Genomic DNA, 24,408 nt, shown 5'->3' with positions numbered 1-24,408 from the left:
AGAGCCCCCTAGTCACCTCGGTATGGCCCCTTCTGCAGAGCCATTGCAAAGGCGTATGGAGCCTGCCGTTCAGTCACACAGCCCCTGTAGACTATAGACCAGACTGTTTCTCCCTAAGCAGCTTCCCTCTTGACTTATACCTGGACCAGTTCAGTGAAACCAATCAAACTGCTTTCTACATAGATGCTACAAGCAAACAAACAAAGAAGCAGGGGAAAACCCAGACAATTCTGACTTCTGTCAAAATGGAGAAAGTGAAGAGAAGATGAAAACAGAAAGATGTCTATCTTTAGTAAAGACACGTAGTCATCATGTTTTGAACTAAGAAGATTTTCATGATACTACTAATTCAGAATAGAATTTGGAGATATTTGTGAGATATTCATACACACACATGCACACATACCTATATATACATATGTATATGCATATATATATATATGTTCTAAATATTTTATGCCATCACCTGATTTAACCACATATTGATATTATGTTCCTCACTCCACTAGAATCCCAAGCCTTAGTGCAGCACATCAACTTGTTCATTGCCATGTAGTTTATATATGCCAGAGCAGTGATGATCGGACACAGTTTATAAAATAAAACACTAAAGTATCGAGGCTGTTTTAATGTTTGACTTGTGAATGTCCTTGTATGAAAGGGCTTGCAATTGGCCCAGTCACTTCCATTGAAATGAACAGTTCTGGAAACAGAGGTTCATGATGCTCACACCTTGTGAGCAAATCTAAGAGGTGGACATGAAAGACAGAGCTAAAGAGGAGAAAGGTCAAGGCCATTACCCCATAGTGGTAAGGACTGTGACCCTTTAGGGGACCTCCAACTCTCTGCCTGGCACCAGAGTGCCTTGCCTGACATCGGCCTTAAGACTGCAGCCGTGTACACCACGGGGCTCGTCTTTACATTTGAGGTGAGGGCAGGCTGTTTGCCAGGGTCTCAGGAGCTAGTGCACACGTTGTAATGGGAACCCGTGTCCACCGCAACCCCAGCTCCCGCTCTCTCCGCTCTGTCACGGTGTGTTTTCCTTTGATCTTTTCATAAAAGCTACACGAGTGAAATAAGTTTTCAGACATTCCCAGAGCACCTTTTACTTAACACATCTTAGAAGACATCATTCATTTTGGCCTGAATTTTCCACAGGCTACTTTTCCTGGCATTGCAGCAGGAAGCTCAGGAATGCAAAAGATTAAACTTAATAATGCATGCAGGAGAGGAGGGGGGGAAGAGCCAGCTCTGTTTTCTCAAGTAACACACATTTGGGAAATCAATCTTATATTTAATGGGCCATACATACATTTAAAGCGATCCTAGTTTTTCTGTCTATGGTCTTACTGACCTTTATAATTCCATGCAGTGAAGACATTTAAAGACAGATTTCCTGATAAAGCTTTACTGTAGAGTCAATTTAATTTGGGGGGGGGGGTTCCATCTGTTTGAAAAAGTGTCTGAGTGTACTGATTTTCGAGGCAAAAATGTGCATTTTAATGAAGCATTTTGATGACAGATATTTTCCCATAATGTTCAGCTTGGGAAACAAATTGTTTCCTTCTTCCTGAAGATCGCCATAGTGCCTGTTTGTTATTGGTAAGTCAGACAGTTCCTCTGTATGAATATCCATGCTTGGCACTCTGTAGCAAGGGAATGGATTTAAAGAGGAAGAAAGTTAGCGCCAGCCGATGGGAAACCCCTCCATGCAGTAAAACTCTCTCTTGCTTGGCTTCTTTGAAAGACCTGTCAGCCATTTGGGTTCCTCCGCAGCTCCTCTGTCTGTCAGAATAGACCCTTAAAAAGTACTATTTTGCATTTGAAGTCTCTCGATTTGCATTTGGTTCTGTGTCCGCTTGGAATCGCCTAATTTGAATTTAAATTTCTCCATGCAAACATTTTTTTCCAGAAAGGTGAGCACAGAAGCCTTTGCGCACAAAGCCCTTTGGTGGGCATTTCAAGAGAGTGGATCCACAGACAGGGAAGTCTGGAACACTGAAGGGAAGGCCAGGCAAAGGGCTGCCAGAGTGGGGAGTGGGAGACAGGCTGTCACAGGGCTGAAGGGAGTGCCTCTTATTCAGGTCCTTGCTTTTCCTTCCCAGTCGTGTGCTTCTCAGTGACCCCAGTCACAGACTGCAGATCATGTGGTCCAAGTGGGGTGAACGATCTTCAGGTCGCTAGTTTGTCTTGACATGAGAGCTGACGTTGAGGGGTGCAGCAGAGCCCCTGGCGAGCCTCACAGCTAGGGGAGCCCTTTTGTGAGAGCTTCAGTTGCCTGCAGCTGTGGGGCTGGGAGGGACATGCTACTGTGTCACGCGCCATGTCTCGGGCCATACCTTTTACTTCTTTTCATGCTACCATTTTTAACAAGCCCCATTCAACTGAATAAATATGATATTATTTGTTTTATTAGTGAGTGGGAGTGGAGCCTTAGGTTGGATAGGAGGAAGAAGTGAACTGCCTGTCAGAATGGGGCTTCTTCAGGGCAAAGCTCCGGCTTTCGGCCATGCAGATCCCAGTCTTTGCAACAAGTCACAGTTAGGGTTAGGGCCTAGCACCAGCAGTCCTCCCGTGATCCATGATGGGCTGACGAACGTCCATTGACCTCCTGAAGGTACCCATTGCCCTGTTGTGTGTGACGTTTTTTTCTGGGGTTCAAGTTCCCCCAAAACTAAAGAAAGAACATTTAGAGAGAATCACTAATACTTAGGCAAGGAATCAGCTTGTATGTTATAACATGTTTCATTTTTCAAACACAGCACGACCACAGATGCTCTCTGAAGGCCAGAGTTTTATAAATCCATATTTTCACCAGATTCATGAGCAACTTCTACAAATATTTAAGATGTCTGTTCTGGAACTGCTGCAACTTTTGTTCCTGGCTGCCCCGGTGCTGCAATATTTATTGTAAACCAATGGGGATGTCATATCCCGTGACCCCCAGATCATCCTCTGATCTTCCTTCTTTTTAGGGACTCGGAAAGATGTCCCTGTAGGGACCCTTATCAAGGGACTCTTCTCTTACCTAGACCTCACCCAGCAGTGCTCATTTACAGGTAGTGCATTCAAACAGCTGAGGAGAGTCAACTGTGGCTCTGGCCCTCTGTGAGGTGCTACCAATAGGCTCATGCAGTGCCTCTCTGAGGTCCTCAGTCCGTGTCCCATGGGGCAGTATTCCTTCATTAAATTGGAGCTGAAGATACTTCCCTTAGAAAAGTCACACACACACACACACACACACACACACACACACACACACCAAAAAACAACAAAAACAACGGAACAACAAAACCAATAAAACAACAACAAACTCTCAAGCAACAGCACTAGGGAAAAATGCAAAGCCTTTGGCTAGCGAAGAGTAAAACTGCCTTTTTTAAATAGGCCCCATCTCCTAGGAATGTCAGAAGCTACACGGATAAAGTCTCATCAGCATGACTGGCTGCCCAAATGTGAGCTGAAGAAGGACACCAATAGACAGCCAGAGTGGATCAGGAAAGCCCACAAGGCCTCAAACCTACACAAAGAACTACCAGCAGCTAAGGCATTGTGGGAGCAAGAGAAATAGTCTTCCCCAGGAAAGAGCACATCAACTGGTTATTCAATGGCAGATTGTCAGCCCTGAAAACAATATGCATATATATATATATATATATACATATATATATGTATATATATATATGTGTGTGTGTGTGTGTGTATCACACACAATCATATATGTAACAACATTTAATGAGAAAAGAGACTATGAATTTGAAAGAGGACAGTAGGATATATCAGAAAGTTTGAAGGGTGAATGATGTAATTATACTGTAATCTCAAAAGAAAATAATTAAAATTGCTAGGCCTCCTTAGCCTTATTCCCCAGGGAAAGGTGAGTGCGCTATCTGCCCGTTCAGCATTCCCACCACTCAGGACAATCAGATCCGCAGTCCCACAATGCAGGACAATCAGATGCGATAGGGAGTTAGGTCAAAGCAGGAACTCAGTTTATTATTGTGAGCATCAGCTTATATAGGTTAAGTGACATCATGTGATGGGGGGTACCTCCAGCCAATGAGAAACAGCCGAGTCCTCCCTCTAGCTGGAGGGGCCTCTACCTAGTTTTTGCCATCTCATCCTCACTCGGTTCCCTCAAACTCGAGCCAGGCTTTTCTCTGTCCTACAGGCCTCAAGGTACAGGTCCTGAGATAATTTTAGCCCAACAAAAATGAAATAAAGAGTAAACAAATCAGCTGTGCTAAAACCTAACTGTTTTTCTCAGTGTTGTATTACTCCTGCGAGAAGCAAATGGTGAATGCAGGGGTTTGGAGTCAGTCAGTCCCAGGGTAGAATTCCCTGTATGAACCAGCTGTGTGACCACAGGCGACATTATCTCCAACGCTCAGCTCTCTGGGCATACAGAGCTCTGAGTGCCAAGCCAAGGTCATGCCAAATACGAGTGTCCCCGATCACTTGTTTCCACTGCCATCCTAATGTTTTTCTCTGCTTTCTCCTTTCAGTTTGGGACTCGTTTCATCATTGAGGCCATGCAGGCAGCAGGACACTCTCTCAGTACCCTCTTCTTATGTGGAGGCCTAAGCAAGAATCCCCTTTTTGTGCAGATGCATGCTGACATTACTGGTAAGCCTCATGGGGTGGGAGTGGGGATGACACCTACATCATCTTTGGGTTGGCAACAAATGGGTGTGGCAGCTTAAAGGCAGGCTGAGGACAGGAGGCCATTGGAGGTGACTTACGTTATTAAGATAGGTGTACAACCTGTGTCCTCATGATGGGGAAAATGACTCTCAGGTATATCCAGTTACTGAACGGAACACCAAGGCTGGCAAGATCTTAATTTGAGCATATACCCATCTTTGTTGAGTGCTTCTGAACCAAGCCTTGTGAGGAATGTTGAAGATATAGAAATGAATAAAACATGACCTTGGCTCTGCAGAGCCCAAGGTCACCCCAGAAAGACAAACAGCTCGCAGACACAATAAACACAGTGTCACAAGAGCCCTGGGTGAGAAAAATATAGAGGGAACTTCACTTAGTTTTTGACTGTGCAGTACAGAGCAAGTGAATGCAGAACCCAAATGCTGACAATAAGGTGTCTAACTGTAGACTGGGCGTGTATTCCCAAGGGCCTCAGATGCTGAGATTCATTCTCTATGCCTAAGAATCAGGGTTCTCATCTTAAAGTCATACACTGTGTATCTTGTGATAGGCATGAAGCTTGGGAATAGTGGCAGAGTGGTCTGAGAAGGAAAGGATCTCTGAGAGGACACCTTGAGAATGTCCGGCGGAAATGAGAAAAAGACATGAGATGCAAGCGAACCCACTTAGGAGTTTATTGTAAGAGATTGTGCTCACGGGTCCCGAGGAAACGGTGTGGAAAGAAAGAGAGAGAGTAAAGATGGCGCATCTGGCTTTTAAAGGCTTCCTAGCACATGTGCACAAGGGGAAAGATATGCCTACGTCAGACACTGATGACAGGCAACGCTATGCCTGCGTACAGGGGCTTTTGCATGAGCATGTCAGATGCTGATGATGTCAGGTGATCTACGCATGCACACACAAGGGGTACATGCGCCTGCTTTAGGACCCAGAAGTGCAGCCTTATGGGTGGCTAAAAGAATTACATACCTGCCAGTGCACACAGGCTGATCTAGACTCCCGTCTATCTGAGCCAATACTGTCACCGTTCTCATCTTCTTCCCAAGTGTCTCCTGGGGACTAGCTCTTCTTCCAGTTCCTATTGCTGGGTACTTAGGTACCAAGTACAAGCATAGGACAGGGCGAGGGGGGGGGGGGGGGAAGGGGGAGCATGGCATTGTCTGGAGCTTCCATTCCTGACTGACATGAGCTCACCTTACCCTGGCCTCCATTCCTCATGACCCCAACCACTGTGTTCTTTACACAGCAAGCAAGTTGGTGTCTCGGCTCAAACTATCTCATCAGATCTCCTTTTCTGCTCCAGGCCGTGCAGATTCCTACATACGTGATCTTTATCCAGGAGACAGGCTCAGTTGATCCCTGCACATCAGATAGATGAAATTGAATAGAGTACTGTGTCTACCTTAGGAATGGGTAGGCTGAGGCTCCAGGCAGCATGTAGTATTAAGAGTAAAGCTAGGATGTTGGGATGCATGGACTTTGCTCGCCTTAGCCAAGTGCCTCGCGTGTTGGTGGGAATCACACTTCAATCACTCCCACTAACTGCTGTATTAGAAAGTAGACTGCAATGCAGCCAAGCAAACAGAGGACAGGGGAGTAAGTTCAATTGACTTCCCTAAATCAGACGGTCAGGTAGAAACCGAACCAGATTGTGATTCTCCTGTTGACCCGGGTTTCTGGACCTTCCTTCCCTTTGTTACTCTTCGATGATGCCTGCCCTCTTCCAGGGTTTGTAAAACCTTGCCCAAGTAAACCGTGAAGAGTGAAGTAGACAGAAGCACAAGCCGGATTGGCTGGGTGGTTCAGATAAGGCACAGATCTGCGGTGTGCTGTGATTTTCAACTGTTTAGCCTGCAGTTAGCCAAAGCCTCCATCCTGCCTGGATGGAGCAGCTTTAGTCCAGGGAATGGGAAAAAGGGTAGCTGAGCAGGGTAGCCAGATATGACCTGGGCATAGCCTGGGCACGAAAGCTCCATCCTTTGTGAAAATGTGTCTTCCTCTAGTCCTGTGTCCCTAAGTCAAAGCCAGGAAGAGCCACTTCGCCACAAGCTCTGCCTTGGGAACTCTGTCCTCTGGGCTGGTGAATGGGAGGCTGTTAATGGTTGTTTGGGTTCAGATTGCAATTGGATCCTTTGTCTCTAACTGCTGGCTGGTTCCAGTTGTAGACAAAGAGACCTTTTCTTTGCCGAAAATTCCTCTACTCATGAGTGACAAAGGATGGCAAAGTGCATCTGCCTCCAAATGCTTCGGCTTCTGTTAAACTCATTAATGCATCCGATAAAATAGCTCGCATTCCAGGCAAAGCCTCCCTCTTCCTGCCTTCACCCAGGGCTCAGAGAAAGGAGAGCATTGGAATCTTTTCTGTAAAGAGAGGCTGACAGAAAGGTGAGGAGGTCCTTGGTATCCTTAAGCCCTGTAATGTCTCCACTTTCCTTGTGCAGAACAGTTTAGAACAAGGCACAAGTCTGGTATGAAATTTTCAGAAACACGGGTGGGAAAATGCAGAGCGGAGGAGTGGAAAGAGCTGCAGGCCCGCTGTCTGACCCGGGAGAAGGCACTCTACTTGTGGGAGCCTGGAGTCCCTCTTCCAAAAACACCAGCAATGTTGTTATCTCCCTCATGGAGATCATTCTGAAGATTGGATGCTCAGGAGTTGGAGATTCCAGGCTTTTGCCTAGTTCCCAGTGAGTGATCCCAGCCTGCTGCTTTAATTCTTTCCTACAGGTAGCCCCAGGCCCAAAAGGAGAGGACATGTGGAGAAAAAGACAGCTTAAAACTTTATAATCAGTTTTGTCCAGGTTAGGAAAAGCAGCCCTCATACCATCAAGGAATATGGACTGCACCAGCTAGGGATATGACATGGGCATGCAAGCACTTCCTGTACCCTGGCCATTGGCTTAACTGTGATTTCAAAAAGAAAGAAAAAAATGTTTCTATGTACTAAGTAACTGTAGATCTTCCTGCAGACTTGTGACTAAATGTCCTGTCTTCTAAATTATGCCTCTTCAGTGCTGGCAGTTTCTCTAGCATCTTCTTCTTCCTGTCTCACCATTAGTTCATTCATTTTTTCATTTTTTTTTCACTCATAAGCACTCCCTGGGTACCCAGGCTGTCAAGTGCTAAACTTGGCGTCAGAATGCAAAGAACAGGATGGCATCACGAGGTCCATTACCAACCAGGGAAGCCTCTGTAGTCTTCTGACCATTGTGTAGGAGAGGAGAGTACAGACCAGAGGTGACAGGGCCTGGCAGGGAAGGGAAGCCCTGCCAAGAGGTATAGGAAACCTAGGCAACCAGAGAGACTCCTACAGCTGCTAACCTATTTTCTTTCTCTAGGCTTAAGCGTGAGGATCTGGAGCCACCAGCCTGAGATAGGAACTTAGTCCAGACTTAGCCAGAGGGCAGTTTGCAAATGAGAAAAGGGAGGCATGGAGAGGTTAAATAACCTGTCTAATATTGCACAGCTGTGTCAGCATGGAAGCCAGAAGTCACTCTGGCAGTCCAGCTCCAAAGTATGTTTGCTGAACTATAACCTGAGAGCTAATGAGGGGTGTGTGTGTGTGTGTGTGTGTGTGTGTGTGTGTGTGCGCGCGCGCGCGCACGCATCTCCATGCCTCTACTGTCCAAGGAAGCAGCCTGGGGCTCCTTCGTTTCCACTCAAAAATAGAGAAGTCATGGATCTATTGCAGAGGAGCTGAAGATAAAGGTTGCTTGGAAGGCTATTATCTAAAAAAGTTTTAGGTCGGTAGGAGGCCTGGGTGACATCAGAGTCACACAGACATGAAGTATGCTTTCCGGCTGAGCCGCCAGGACTATTTTGTCCCCTCAGGACGGCAGATGAGACCTGTTCTTGTCTTTCACCACAGTTCTACGACCCAGCTCCCACGAAATTCAGACAGAACCTTTACTTGCCATCAATGCTGCGTCTAACAGTTGAAGCCACCATGTCTGCAGGGCTGCACACAGACCAGGAAATAAGTGCGTGTCACTAACCCACCCAGTACACCTGTGCAGTAGATCCTGTCCCTGTTTGGAACCTGAGATAACCGGGGCTGAAAGAGTTACAGCGATTGTGAGGGACCCCAGAGGAAAGGAAGCAGGGAAGAAGCCAGGCCTGAGCTTCTCCCAGAACAGTCACACCACCTGAGGGCTTAGTGGCACAGCCAGAGGCTGCCGGCCTGCTGTTCTAATTCTTCAAGTCCTCTGAGCTGTCTGCGGGATTCTGCCTCCAGACTGTGGGGGGGGGGGGGATGGGGGAAGCTGACCTGACCTGGGGAGGTAGGTATGCTAACAAGTATGCCTCCCTGGGAGAGGCAGGAAGAGAGCTGCAGCCTTTGTCTACCAGAAACTTTCTGCCATAGAACTTTCTTCTGTGGCATTTACTGTCATCTCTTGGCTAGAAAATCCTGTGAAAGTAGAGGGAATTTTAACCAAATCTTTCAGATAAGGAAACCGAAGAGCAGAGAGGTGGGGACCCTAGCTTAGGATCCCACCATGAAGTTAGTGAAGATGCTGATGTGTAAATCATCTTAAGATCCAGAACACTGGGTCCAAATGGACCTTCAACCTTGGGGACTTGTCCTGTACCTGGTTTCTTTTTGCTCTGCTTACCTTCAAATGCCTGTTTCAGTCTCATGTCCACTGTGTCAGCCATTAGCCCAGAGACTCATCCTTCCGTCCTTTAGTTACCGTGATCTGGGTCCTGCTCTAAATGTCAGAGACATGGTAGTAGACGGAATGTCCAGAGGTTCTCAACCTGTGGTCATGACCCCTTTGATAACCCTCTATCTCCAAAAAATGTTTACATTATGATTCATAACAGTAGCAGAATTATAGTTATGAAGCTGCAATGACTGGAGGTCACCATAGCACGAGAAACTGTATTAAAGGGTCGCAGCATTAGGAAGGTTGAGAACTACTGGCCTAGGCTTGTGTAGTGTCTGTTTTACCGGACAAAGGATAAGACAGCCTAAGAAGAGAAATCCATGGTAGAAAAGTGAAGGGGGAAATCCAGGGGCCAGTGAGCACTGGTGAAGATGCCTCGCTGTTTTAAATGCAATGACCAAGAAAGACTCAGTTTGTGTTTGTGCCATGGAGAAAGGCAGTTACACGGGTATCCGGAAGGGCCCTAAAACCTACCCAAGAAGATGCAAGAGAGATAGGTCCATGTGATGGGAGGAAAAGAGAAGCTAGAAGCTAGTAGAGGGTCATGTCAGACTGTCCAAGGACTAGGACTTCTTGGGGAGGTAAGAAGTCCTGGCAATGTGCACATGTGAGGTAGAGAACCAGCCTTCCCATGCCCGTACTGGTCATTGATTGGAGACGTGAATAACAGGGCACAGCCTGATCCATTTCAGCCTCTCCTGGGCCCAACAAAGCATGTAATAGAGTAGAGGGATGAACCTAAATAATACCAAATAGAGCTGCCAGAAGCCAGAGACCTGGGTGTCAAGGTCTCACAAGTTGATATATGTGATTGGCCACCTTGAAGCTCTTGGCCAGTGCACCAGTAGGCACAAGGCAGAGAAATCCTCTGAACCAAATATCCAAAATCACTGAGGGCTTGAGGGAGATAAAAGTATTGCTGCTTTGACATCAGGTGTTTTGCTTCTGGAGGTGCTTGCTGGCTCCACGCAACCCTGGTCCTGCTCACTCACCAGGGTGTGACATTGTCCTGTGCAGGCATGCCTGTGATCCTGTCACAAGAGGTGGAGTCTGTCCTCGTGGGTGCTGCTATTCTGGGTGCCTGTGCCTCTGGGGACTTCACATCTGTGCAGGTATGTTCGGATGCATGGGCGGCTCTGGTCCCTCCCCAGTCTGAGGCTGTCTGTCCTCTTGACAGAAGCGTACAACTTGCAAAACAGACACAGGATAGAATTAAGAAATGATAGGTTGCAGCCAGAGAATGGCAGGTACTGGCAGCCTTTGACGTAGTTCCTGCTGCTCCCTTTTACTTCACCTCTGTCCATATGAGTTGTCCTGCTTTGCTCTGCTCTGCTAACAGTGCTCCTAAATTATTGAGCCTCAGTTTCCCCTTGGCCATTTTTCTTTGACCAAGTGAAACAGGTAATGCTCAAAATATTGATCTTTCATGTGTACTTTAGAGTTTAATTTGCTTATTTGAACTGCATCACTTTCCAAATATTGTCAATGCCTCTATCAACAGGAAACACAGAAGAAAGTGTTTGTTTAAAAAAAATAAAAGAATTAAAAGTAAAAATAAGGAACAAAGTATAGGAACCCAGAAACAATTTTCTGGTGATGATTGAGTACACAATTTTGCTCTGAGCTTCCTGGCAGCCAAGACAAAAAAAGAAAGCATGATAAATTGCATAATTCTCATTTTCAAAAAGAGGAAGCACACTAGTTTCTGGGAAGAGACAGGCTCTTCCTGCTGTGAAATCACAAAAGACATAGTACATGCTGAAAGCTGTGAAAGCTCTGAGTGAGCAGTAAAATGATACAAAATCTTAAACAATGAGTATGAGGGAGAGGCCACGATGACAGGCTCTGCAGTAAGAGCTGGAAGCAAGTCAGACCCCCAGGTACCAGCTGTAAGTCAGAGAACCTAATGCCTTGCTCACGCGTCCCAGAGTTAAGAACCGGGTATTCTACCAGTACCCCAACAATTAAAGTTCAACTTGCTGTGACTGTCTAGAGTGGCAGGTACTGTACTAGATTCTTTAGGATCGCTTTCTTAATACTTATAATAGCCTTCCATGGCCCATAAGAGAGACCCAGACACCTGCAAGAGTAGATAAACTAGAAACTTGCAGAGGTAGAATCCCATTTCCCGGTCAACATTCTCCGCTCTGGGGCAGGTGCATATGCCCCCTTTCGTGACAGTGATTGTGAAACAGCTCCAGGAAGGACCTACATCTGCTCATGGACCCGCGCGTGTTTTAATGGAAGCCTTTAAGCAGGGATGGTATCATTGAATTGTCGTTATCTTTTGGGTTTCTTAATCCTCTCAAAAACAGGCTGAAAATAAAGAGACACTGTCATTAGAAAGGGGGCCTCTGGCTGAGAAAGGCCTAGGCTCTTTACCTGCCGTCATTTTCTAACCAAAACCACGTAGTCTTGAGCTCTGTGCTTGCTTGGACACAGTCATCTTCAGTGCTTACTTAAAAAAATGCTTAAGAATGGAGCTGGATATGTAGCTCGATGGTTCAAAGCACTCTGCTGCCCTTCCAGAGAACCTGAGTTCGGTTTCTAGCACATTAGATGGCTTATGAGCATCTGTGACTAGGGTACTAGGAAGCCCACTGCTCCCTTGGCTTCTGAGATCACCTGCACACATACAGGTGGTGCATATGCATTCACCTAGGCACCCACACATACAGATAAAACAAAGAGTAATTAATTAATCAATAAAAAGTAGTGTGCAAGACTAATTGCCTTTGTTACGATTGATTGTAGAGATAATAAGCCTCAAAACCTTTAAAGTCTTTATAAGAAGAAGCCCTGGGGTGATATATCTGGAGCTGCTTTGGAAATATTTATACTTGGCATTGTTCTTTTCTTCAAAGACAAAGCAAATGGCCTGGGGACCAGCTTAGACTCTGCAAGGTGTGAACTGAAACAGACCTCCTTTCTGTCTGTGGTTCATACTTTTTAGCCTAAGCTTCAACACAATCTTATCTTAGAACTCCAAGATCCTAGCTTCGTCCTCACAAGAAAGCTCAGTGCTTCCTGCCAGCTACTCAATTCCTGCAGCCGTCATGGTGGGTCTTGTCTAGATAGCCTGAGTCTGGTAGACACGGCAGAGTCAATCTCCTTCAGGTAAAGGAAAGGCTAGAAAAAATGGGTTGCAGGAAACATGGATGGGCAAGTTAGAAAAGGGCTGATATGTGCCTTGAGAGAAGGGGTCCCAGTTTGCTAAGCCCATGAATGGCATTGTCAGTGGGTAGAGTTCGCACCTTCCTTTTCCAGTAGCGGTGGATGAAAGTGGAGCCGTAGCAGTGGTTTTACTCAAAGCTATTGCAAGCGCCTGCATGCCATAAGCTTGAGAGGATTTTGTCAGCTGGAAGAAAGGGACAATGGTGGGCTTTCCTGGAAAGGTGTTAGAGAGGGGCTGTGTCCCTGTTCCATGGCTGCTGCAAATCATGACATACGCTGATGGTTCTTCTTCACACCCCTGCTCTTTTTCCCACTCTAGACTCAGCCGCCTTCTCTGACCCTTCCCTACCCTTCTCCAAGTCTTCTCGCTATTCCCTTTTTAAAAGAGGAACCCCAAATAGAGGATGAACAGTGCCCTGGTGAGCTGTCCTTCAAGAAGCCTTCTAGACCAATTCCACTAAAGCGTGTATCTTCCCTCATTGCAGAAATGCTATCTGTGGGTCTGCAGTTTAATCCTGTGCAGTTAGGACACCGGTATGCTGCTCTTGGTGTCAAAGTCCAGATGCTGAGCTGTGTCGGGACGAGTAGAAGGGAGGCATCATCCATCCTCTTATTTCTGTGTGAAATCCACATAGTCTTGACCTATGACATTGCCAGCTAATCCACTGCACTATGAACTAATCCCCTCTATTTCCAAGAAACACAGAACACATCATTTGGCGTTGAGAGCAAAGTATAATACTATGAAAATTAAAAAAAAAAAAACGAGTCCACGAAATTGCCAATCTGATTATATTTTTCTTAGTATAAGATGGAGATAAAGTATGAAACTAGTTTCAGGAAGTTGTGGGAGAAAAAAAAAACAACTAAATGGTAGAAACAGACCTAAAATGCCTTGCCATTGACTGCTTCCTCCAGGCCTCCTGCAGAGGTCATTAACCTTCTATAATTTGTTTGATCTTAAGAAGCAAGTTTTGTCCCACAGTGCTTGTTCCAGCTGTGCTATTTATCTCAAACTCTCCTCCCCTTCCCCTGCTTAGCTCCCTAAAGTCGTGGATTGAAGATCCCTAGGCAAACAAGTACAAGGGACAGTCACCAGTGCCCAACAAGCACCCACAGCCATTGTAAAGGGAGTGCTGGTGTAAGGAAAATGGCCAAGTCCATGGGAAGCTGCTCCTCAGCCCACCACCTAAGGGGTGCCCCTGTCAGCCACCGCCTGTGCACTGGACTACCATTAGCTTCCGCCAGACCTCTGCTTTGCCCAGACAAACACCTGGTAGTTACTCACCCCTTCTATAGCGTGCCCACAGGGTAGACTCCCTCCATGAGGATAGCAGTGCCCTGCTAGGTCAGTCTGCACACAGACCGTTGGAAGCTACCCCTTGCATGCTTTGCATAAAATTTGCCTCGTTTAGAGCCACATGGTTCATGAACTCTTTGTGATGCACTTTAAAGCCTTTGGTTGTGTATACAACATATTTCTTGTTTTGGTTTTGTGTGCGTGCGTGTGGGGTCAACTTGCTGTGATTTGAGTCCTGTTTGCCTTTCTATTACCGTATTTACCAGTTTTCAGCTCATAATGTAAAGCTATATCTCAGCTTCTGGAGGTTGGGAAAGGCTGAGGACAAAGGTGTTTAAAAGTTTGGAACCAACTGTTTCTTGGTGCATTCAGTCTTAGTTTGCTTGCCTTGGCCCCCACTCTGCCAACCTTTTTCTGAAATAAAACTGATAATGCAAGCTTCTTGATGAAAAATTAGAAAATCCAATAGAGAAAGAAGAGAGATGTAAAAACACTGGTTGTATTAATCTAAAACTACTTTAGCAATTCTAATTAATATCCTAGCCTCTATTCTTTTTTTGTTTGTAATTGAAATCATTTTAACTGTAAAATATGTTCATACAATAAACATTGTTTTATAATCTTTTCCCCCATTCAAGAACATGTAATAAACCTTTTAATTCAGTAAACCATTTCTTCTGGTAGTATAACCAGAAGCCCCTGTAGTATAGGCCTTATTTATTCCATTGGACCTCGGCTGTTTTGGCTGTTTTAGAGAATGTTGCAATTAACATCTCTATAGCTAAGTTGTTGCTCATAGTCTAAGTTATTTCCATAAAAGAGATTGTGGAGGTATGTAGAAGTTCACTCAAAATCTCTGCTGAATTTTTAGGCTCTTGTTATACACAGTAACAATTTATACACTCACCAATAGCATCTGAAAATTCAAGGTTCATGTTTCTTGTGAATTAAGCTCCATTTATCTTTCTTGTTCAGGTGTCTCCTAATCCGATTCATTTCGCATCTGTTTCTGATAACAGCATGTTTAGTAGACGTTTGCCCTTTACTGCATACGTATGTGTTTCTGGAGATATGAGATGCTGGGTTATAATTACATAGATTCAGATTTCAGATTAAATTTTCTTAGTATGGATTCTGCCCAGGAAGCCAGTAAGACTTTGGAATGATAGTTAACAGCTTCAAAAGGAATTAAATTGAGACTGTGATGTTGGCTCTAACACATGTTAAATTTATTGCCACAGGTAATTAACAATGCTTTCTTACCTTTATGCAAGCATCTCTTGCTTCTAAAACACAGAAACAAATTTGGGTTCTGATTAATTATCAGTCTCTTGGTTCCAATCCAGTTTGTAGAATAGCACCCTGGGTGTAAAAGTCAAAATATTTATCTCAAAATTAGAAATCTATTTTTAAGAATAAAAGACATGTAACATCTGATTCTCCTACCCCTCACAGGCCTGTCGCTTTCCATCTGTTGCTGTCCTTAGTATCATAGGAACAACCTAGTAGGTGTTAACAGGGCCCACTGTGCCGACGAATACTCTGATGAACGGGAAAGACAACGTATAACCTTGATGGTTACATAGGGACCCCAACCCATCTCCTGGATAGGACATAGATTCCAAGATGGTAGGCAGCTTAGCTGCCTTTCACAGGCCGTACAGTGCCTAGGAAATCACTGCTTGATCGGATGTCAGACAGAAATTAAAACAGAAGTGTGCTTGCTCTGTTTGATCACCTTAATCATGCTAAGGAATGTTGTCATACTTTATTACTTGCTGTTTACCATTTATGGAAATGGATATAAAACACACCAAGGCCTTTACCTAAAAGGTAGATTTAGAACAGTGACAGAATTAGACAGAATATCTGGTCTAATGGGGGCTGGAGAGATGGCTCAAGTGGTTAACAATACTAGCTACTCTTGCAGAGGAAGCAAGTTTGATTCCCAGCACCCACTTGAAGGCTGATAGATATCTGTACCTTGGGTTTCAGGGGATCTAATGTCCTCTTCTCGGCTTCATAGGAACCAGGCAGGCACGTAGTGCACAGACATACATGCAGACAAAATACCCATACACATAAAATAAAAATAAAATTTAAAAAATTCATCTATTGAATATATTCTTCCATAGCATTGCTCTTTCCCTTCAGTTTTCATTAAGAAATTTTAAGAATCAGGTTTCTTATAAAATTAACCATGGTCAAGTATCTACTAGGTCATAAAAAACATAGGAGGATTACAGAGGTATATCACAAAAATAAAGTTTACCTCATTCTTTAACTTGATTTTGTTTGAGGCAATATTTGATTCTGGTGCAACCTTTGCTCTCTATATTATACATACACATGCTTATATATTTATATTATATCGTACATGATTTAAGATAAAATATAAAATTTTGTAAAACAAATGCTTATGAATATGATCTCTCAAAGTATCATTAATAACAGACTTCCATAATGTCCTTGTTTGAATAAACCAAAATGAAGTGAATAAGTAGTGTGTTTTTTCTTTTCTTTCTTTCTTTCTTTGCTTTTTTAGTTTTTTTTTTTTTTGGATTTTTGGTTTTTGGATTTTTTTTTTGTTTTTTTATATTTTGACAGCGTTTCCCTGTAGCTTTGGAGCCTGTCCTAGAGCTAGCTCTTATTGACCAGGCTGGCTTCATGCTTTCGTTATACATATACATACAGTCACCACAGTAACTTAGGTTGTGTAATCTGAGATCAGGAAAGACAAAGCCTTTAGTAAAATCAATAATAAATGGAGAAGATCCCTTATTGCACATTTGAACACACAGCATGAACATACAGGCACCCATAGTGCACACATGCAAACACACATAGCACATATATATATATATATATATATATATATATATGTGTGTGTGTGTGTGTGTGTGTATATATATATATATATATATATATATATATATATATATATATATATTATCCCTACTGGAAAAAGGCTTGATTCAAACTCTTGTAACATGCAGTCTCACTAAAGTTTATGAGACAGTTCTGATTGCAGTCTTAAGAACTGTACAAAAGAAAACCCATCTTTACAGTTGTTTGCTGGGGTCTTTGATATTCTACAGTGAACCTCTGAGAAAGAATCATTGGCTTAGAAACGTGAATGATGCACCTTTTTTCAATTGTATTTTAAAGAATCTTTAGCACTTAAAATTTTATACTGTCCTAGAAGATACATCAAGGAAATTTTCTACACTGTCATCATAAGAATCTTACAGATGGGGAAAGAGTGGCAGAGATGCTAAGGGACAAGTCAATTGCTAAAAAGTAATGGTGTCAGAAGCTAAGTCTTAGCATACGTCAATCATTGTGACTATTCTAGAGCTGAGTAGCATTACTATTATTTAAAACCTGATTATCAAATTAAGTGGCCAGAAATTAGAATTTGCGTGTATGGAAATGTCACTATCTTAATCAAGATCTGCATGGATAGAACAGAGTGCGCTTTCATCTTAGGATAATTTGAGAGAGTTAGGAAGAGGGACTATTTATTCCATGTATTGTGGTAAGGTCTGTTGTGAGAAGCCAGAATCAAAGATGGTATAGCAGCTGCCTGATTACAGTGACCCTAGAAGGAAAGAGCTGTGCTGTTCACCTTTCTTCTCTTGGCTGGACTGAGTCAGAAGGCAAGAGAGGACCTTGATGTGCTCTGTGCCTGTCACCCTGTATAAGAGCAGAGCCGGGTGCTGAGAGCCTTCAGGAATATATGATGTCCAACACAGTCTTGTAGAATTTGATATTCAGCTCACTGTATGTAACTGAATCCTGAATCATTTTTTTAGATTTGTGATAAGGACGTTGCCTTGGATGTGAATCAATATGTCACCAACTGTCCTCTTTGGTTTGGCCTACATTTTATTCGTAGCAAGATGTTCTCAATGAAGGAATCAGTGTGTTTGTTGGCTTATACTATGGAATGAGTTATGTACGCTGCAAACATGGGCCGTTTCAGGAGTCTCCTAGCTCTGCAGATAATGAGAACCCTTCTGGTAAAGGAATTGAAGACTCCCATGTTCCTCCTTTTGTTTTCCTGCTGTAGTAGCATCTGCTAAAAATATTCAACCTAATGTTTTTATTTGTGTGCTTTGAATTAGGCACAGAGCTAGGGCGCGTTAGATGAGTTTTAGTTCAGTTATTCACCTCCTCTCGCAGGTGCAACTCAAGTTAGAAACATTGGTCATGTGCCCTTGCTCCTCCCTCACAGGTAGCCAGAGGCAGAGCTAGCAGTTGAGCCTAGATCTGGCATGGAAGCCGGCACCCTTCACTGTGCTTAGGCTGCCCAAGAACCATAGTTCAGATTTTCCAATATCAACACCCAGGAAACAAAGTGGAGTTGAAGAGGAATTTCCTAGAGTGACAGTCATGACTGTGTTCCTTGCTGCAGGGAACAACTGAGGAACGGTTCCTCAAACAGTGACACCCCAACTTGTAAGAAACCGGGACCATTTATAAGTCTTGCTCAGTCCTGTCAGCCAGGTGGGAAACAAATTTAATTCGTTTCAAAGCAGCTGCTATCTGTTTCTATGGCTAACCAAGGATGTTGCGAAGGAGCTAGGGAGAAAGAATTCATGCGGGGGATATACATCCTTGGAAATGTTATTAATTGGTTGAGTAAGACCAAACAGGGAAATAAAATATCTGCTCTTTACTAAGTAAAGGCATCTTCCTCCCCTAGCTCATTAAAAATTAAAAGCACTCTTGGCTTAAGTAGGGCAAATTAGTAACTAAGTGCTACATAATCAACCTGGATAAACATAATGTTGAAGGCGAAGCCAAATTAATCACTCCACTGGTTTGTTTTTGGCCCATTAATGCACCTTTTCCCCGTGTGTCCTTCCTGTGGTGTCAGGATGCGTGTTCTGCTCCTCCATGGCTGGAGGAAGAGTGGCCTGTGACAGCTGGGCTGACAGATGACAGCAGCGCCGCCCTGGAGAAGGTGTGTGTTTACGTGGGCCAAAACTCAAAGGATGCATCTAGGACCTGGGTTTCAGCCTTTAAAGGGCCATCCTCTGGAGAGCTGGCACGGGACAGTAACAGCCTAGATGGTGGAGGATGAGTGAGGTGAAGCTTTTTCATACACAACACTTCCCAGGCTAGGGAGGGAAGGCAGTGGATGTGTGCCAGCCCAGTGTGGAAAAGACGTAATTGAGGTAACAGTAAAGACCATTTGCTTAGCCGGGCGTTGGTGGCGCACGCCTTTAATCCCAGCACTCGGGAGGCAGAGGCAGGCGAATCTCTGTGAGTTCGAGGCCAGCCTGGTCTACAAGAGCTAATTCCAGGACAGGAACCAAAAGCTACGGAGAGACCCTGTCTCGAAAAATCAAAAAAAAAAAAAAAAAAGAAAGACCATTTGCTTGCCTCAAACCTTGGCTCTGCCATTTACTAGGGGTGAGTTTCTTAATTCCTCATGCTTTACAGTTCTTCTCATATATATATATATATATATATATATATATATATATATATATGAGATATATATGTGAGATATATAATATATATCTCATATATATACATACATATATCATACATATATCATATATATCATATCATATATATATCATATCATATATATATAGCCTCATAACTCATAAGCCTCATAACTCTTAAGGAATAGACTTAGTCATACATACAAAGCAAAACAACTGGGGCTGGAAAGATGGCTCAGTGGTTAAGAGCTTTGCCTGCTCTTCCAAAGGTTCTGAGTTCAATTCCCAGCAACCACATGTGCTCACAACCATTTGTAATGAGATTTGGTGCCCTCTTCTGGCCTGCAGGGATACGTGCAGGCAGAACACTGAATACATAATAAATTAATAAATCTTTAAAAAAATTTAAAAATAAGATAAAGCAAAACAACTTTGTTATTCATTCTGTGTTTAAATTATAATAATTATACAGTGGGATAACAGATCATCAGAGGAGTGTCCTTACTGTCTTTAAGGCAAGAAAGCTCTCCCAACATGGTGACATTTGAACACTACCTTTAGGAAACTGTGACCTGAGCCTCTGGCTCTCTTCTTTGAGTAGGGTGCCAACTCTCTAGGCAGAGAGAGAAGAAGAGGTGTAACCCTGGACAAATCACTCTCTACTTTGCTCAGTGTAATAATATTAGTAACAGCTGCTAGAAATCTGGCCCTGTAGCATTATGGCAACTGTCTGCAAGGTGTGGGGGAGGGGAGACAGAACTGAATACAGCATGAGCAGGGTCAGAGGAAATTGAGAGATGTGGAGATAGAAAGTGGCCCTTGGAGCCACCTCGCTCCATTCCAGGTGATGGCCTGTCTGTGACTTGCTAACCACGTGAGCAAACTTGGTAAGACACAGTATTTAATGCCATTGAGAACTGACAAACTTTATTGAGTTGCTACAAATCTCAGAATGAAAAGCCATTCAGCACACTGCCCTTTACTCAGAGAAGCACTAATATTATTATCTTCTGGGTTAATTCAAACCCCAGAGCAACTCATCCAGATTGGTCATATGTGATTCCACTTTATTGCAGGAAATTAGAACACCAGATTTTGAAAGGTAGTGGTCGGGTGAGGGTCTAAACTCAGGTGGGCTGCCTCTAGACTCGCTCATACCTCCCCACTCTCCATGCTTTGGAAGATACCAACACAGAGATGACTGGGCCATGGGCCAGAAATACAGCAGATGGCTCTTGTTGATATCAAGGCTCTAAAGTCGGTGACATCACTATTTCTTCTTGGAGAGAACGGCAGGGCTGAGCCTATAGCTGTTGTAATAGGTGGGGCCGGTGGGCAGGTGGAGTAGCTGATTGTGAGTCACCACATTGGATGTGGTAGCTGTGCAGCCACTTATACTGATCTTGGTGGTTTTGCTTCGAGAACAAACAAGTGGTTTATTTGAAGATCACTCATATCCATATAGCATTTAAGGAAGATTACAGTAAGGGACTGCCTACAAGGAAGCTACTCCAGGTCCTTACATCAGGAGACTCCTCATATTCAAAGCCTTCAAATGCCAGGCGGACTGTGTAGGCACAGGGAGAACCGGACTGGAGAAAAATACTAGGGAATTATTGCAGAGAGACGCTGAAACTTGGGTTGTTCCAGCTGTGGACTGGTGAGGGCCGCAGGGGAAATCTGTGGAAGCTGGCAGTGAGTCTCGGACACAGGCTAAGGGGATTAGTTTGATGGAACATCACACAGCCAAGGCAGACCAGGGAAGCGTGTCAAGTCACGTGGTTGTTTGGTCACGGCATCAAGGGCATGTGACACTTCTATCAGAGGGTGACATTTTTCCTGTTACCACATTTTGAGAATCACCATGTCTTTAAAAACTCACTCAGAAATCAATTTTCTCCTTGGGTAATTTCTAGAAACAGAATTTATTTTATCCCTCCTGGTTGAAAGCCCAGACGTGATACTAAAACGAGGGTCCAGAGGTGTCACCTGGCCTACAGGTTGGTAGGCAAACAGCATTGCCACTTTGCCTGGTCCTGAAGTATTCCCTTCCTCGGCCGGTTCTCAAACCGAGCTGCATCCCTGGCTGAGGCGTGTAGGCCTCAGCGCTAAATCTCCTTGTCCGTCTGGCGTGAGCGGAGCGCTGAAGTGCAGCCCTCCATCAATCAAGAGGGGCAGCAGATGCTGAAGTGTATCAGATATCCGTAAACAACAAGCCCGCAGGAAGGCCGCTGAACTTGGCATCCTCCAGGCAGAAGCAGACTCTAGCCTCCATGTCAGAATGCTGTGGAGCTTTCTAAACTGCAGAAAGTGATGTGTTTGGTTTGCAGCTGGGCAGCTGCTACTGTTCTAGGAAACATTTTCTTTTGGAGACGTTCTAAGTGTTTTTAATCTGTGCTTTTAAAGAACACATTTAGTGCTCACGGTCCCAGAATTACAGGTTTTCAAATATCTCCCCGGTAGTTGTGAGGATTTTTTTATATATTTTTGCTCTCATCAAGCACCTTCTCCTTTCACTCTACACAGTATAACTCACATAATAAATAGCACCGCAAAGAAGAGCACTCACTCTGGTATCACACAAAGCTAGGCTTCAGTCCCAAGTTCAGATTCCATAACTCTGTATTAGTCCAATCCCTTTGCCTTTCTAAACCCATTCCCTCACTTTAAAACATAAGATCTAGAATATTTACCTTATGTGGTAGTTGAGAAGATTAAGTGAGCTGATATGTTCAAAATATTTGGCACAGCCATAGGCATGAGTCATCCCTTTGAAAAAGACAAACTATGCAGCATGTAGTTGATAACTGTTAGCTGCCTGCGTTCAGGGTTAGTGCTTTGCATGTGTGTGATAGGTATATGGGATACGTGGGATCAAACCTAGGGCTCTGTACCAGACGAGTGCTGTACCACCAAGTTACTCCTGTAGCCCGCCCCTTGGCCCATCTGCACTCAGAGTTTACTTACTCCAGCATGGCTCTACCACTCTCTATTACATATCCCAGGTTCCTTTGCCCTGGTCTCCTTGATAGGAGAAAAGCAAATTACACAACTTTTATACATACTGGAATGTTTCTATCCCAAGTCCATATTCTTTCTACTGAAAAAAAAAAAGAATCCAAGTATTAGAACATGTCAAATTCTAATTTGGGTGAAAAGGAAAAGAAAGAAATCTCAGCCAGGTTGCCACAACTTAGAATCTGATGGTTGGCTGAGATGTGAAAGAAATAACCGGAAACCAGAGTACCCCGTAGCATGACTGACTTGCTCTCCAGGCATGGACAAAAGCAGGAGAGAGAAGAATGGCCTCCACAGGAAGTGGGCCTTGCAGGGTAGATGGAATGTTCCTTTCAGAGGTCTGAAAAGTGTTTCTAGAGATGCCAGTGAGAATGAAGGTGGTCACGCACACGGGTGAGTTTAGCTTAGGGAAGTGCTGGAGAGAACCCTGGACCTGTAAGGAGCTCAGTTGACTGGCATTGGGACTGTGAGAGCAGCCTCACATGTAGTAAGGAAACCATAAATTTTTATATGGATTATCTCCCACTTCTCCCCAGAATTAACAAAGTGAAGTGTAAATTAATCTAGCTAACATTAAAAAACAACAAAATCTCCAAGTTTAGGGTAGTCCTACAATAGAAGGGGAGTGCCTTATTTAAATGTTCCCAGAAAACGATGTTAGCAGAGTCCGTCTGTGGACAAGGCGCTGCACTACCAACAGCAGACATGGAGATGGCAGATGGAGAAGGAGCCCTCTGAGATGTCCCTGAAGAACAGAGGTGCTCAGCCTTCCTTAGCTCAGCATACAGCTCCACCCCATCTCCTCCGTGGTTCTTCATGGCCAGCTGGCACCTTGGTCGAGAGGAGCCTGTCTTTAGAACAGAGCTGAGGCTGTTGGAATTCTTCCCACTGTGGCCAGGTCAGTTTCACCTACTGACATGGGCTGGAGTGGGACCTGGACAAGCCAGTGAGCTAACCAGTGCAGACGCTGAGGAGAAATTCGCAGGCAGTCTGAGCTGGAGATTTAAGCACGTTGTTTACATCCTAAGAGACATCAGGGCCTTTCCTTCGACTTTCCAACTCACGGTAGTAGAGAGGGGAGCTGGGACTTGTATTTTCCAGGGGATCTTAAAACTGATAACAGAGGAGATTCATTCCATATGTACAGCTGATAATTATACTCCTGATTATTGACTGATTTAATCCGCAGCGCCATTCCCTGAAGGCCCGGTCTTACTGGCACTTTGCCAACAGTGGCAAAGTGCAAACACAATCATTTCTCCGGGTCACAGTGAGTAAGGAGTGAAGCTCAGGTAAGAATGCAGGCACCCTCACGAGGGTTGGCTCACTGTGAAGTGCACTTCCGTCCGATTTCCCTGGGAACACTGAGCATATGTGGACCTCACTGAACTGAAGTTCCGACGTTAATCAGTCCTATCCAGTCTTTCGAGATGGGTGAATGTATAATGTGCCAAACTGGAGGTGAAACTGAACAGGCATGGCCTGGAGCAGGCTAAGAATGGAACCATGTATGACTACTCACAGCAAAAACCGTCTAGAAGAACAGTGCTCGCTACTATGGATAGATTCAGCGACCTTTCCAGTTCACCCTGGCACCAACTCGCAACTTTGCTTATGATTCTCAATCTGATTTTTCAGGGAAGCCCCTGTCTTTAGTGTCTGCCAGTCACCGAGTGACTGGTTGTGACCTGGTCCAAGAGGTCCTCCTCTTTGGGCTTCCATGTCCTCATCTTTACACCGTTAAGGATGAGGTTCAGGTTTTTCAAACATGTCAAGCAATGGAACCTCTGCAAAATCAGCATGTAAGGCAGAGAGAATGTAGCACGCATCTCTCACTCAGCCCTCACTCCCTTTTTTTCCTCAGGGCAGACAGCCCTGGATGGTTCCTGATGGATATGAGGACTGAGCTACATTTTTTTCCCCAAGGAAATAATGAACGATGATGCCTAAATATACAATGATAAAAATAATTCCAACATAACCTAGCTTCTAAGGAAGATACGGTGGAGAATTATCACTGCGAGGCTGTGTGTCTTTACTGCTGGCCAACTGTCGCTCAGGTGGAGAGGTACATCAGTTTATCCTGACAGTGTGTTGACTTCTGTCAAGCAGACTCTTTGTCAGTCCT

The 24,408-nt window shown here is 44.3% G+C and overlaps 1 protein-coding gene across 6 annotated transcripts in view; it reads left to right on the top strand.

The window, feature by feature from the left end:
• Fggy (FGGY carbohydrate kinase domain containing) overlaps positions 1 to 24,408 on the top strand; it is a 370,316-nt gene that overhangs the window by 277,425 nt on the left and 68,483 nt on the right. For 3 of the 6 annotated variants that reach the window (XM_041652162.1, XM_041652160.1, XM_041652161.1), the window contains exons 13-14: positions 4,506 to 4,626; positions 10,347 to 10,441. In XM_041652162.1, the coding sequence (XP_041508096.1) occupies positions 4,506 to 4,626; positions 10,347 to 10,441 (216 nt within the window). Of the gene's footprint in view, positions 1 to 4,505; positions 4,627 to 10,346; positions 10,442 to 24,408 lie in introns of those variants that run through there. The other 3 variants (XR_005974359.1, XM_041652163.1, XM_041652164.1) reach the window with 1 other exon arrangement.

Source organism: Microtus oregoni, unplaced genomic scaffold, assembly GCF_018167655.1.
Source record: "Microtus oregoni isolate MIOR12 unplaced genomic scaffold, Mior012 000005F_ref0000423, whole genome shotgun sequence".
Taxonomy (NCBI): Eukaryota; Metazoa; Chordata; class Mammalia; order Rodentia; family Cricetidae; genus Microtus; species Microtus oregoni.
This window is presented reverse-complemented; position numbering and strand designations above follow the sequence as displayed.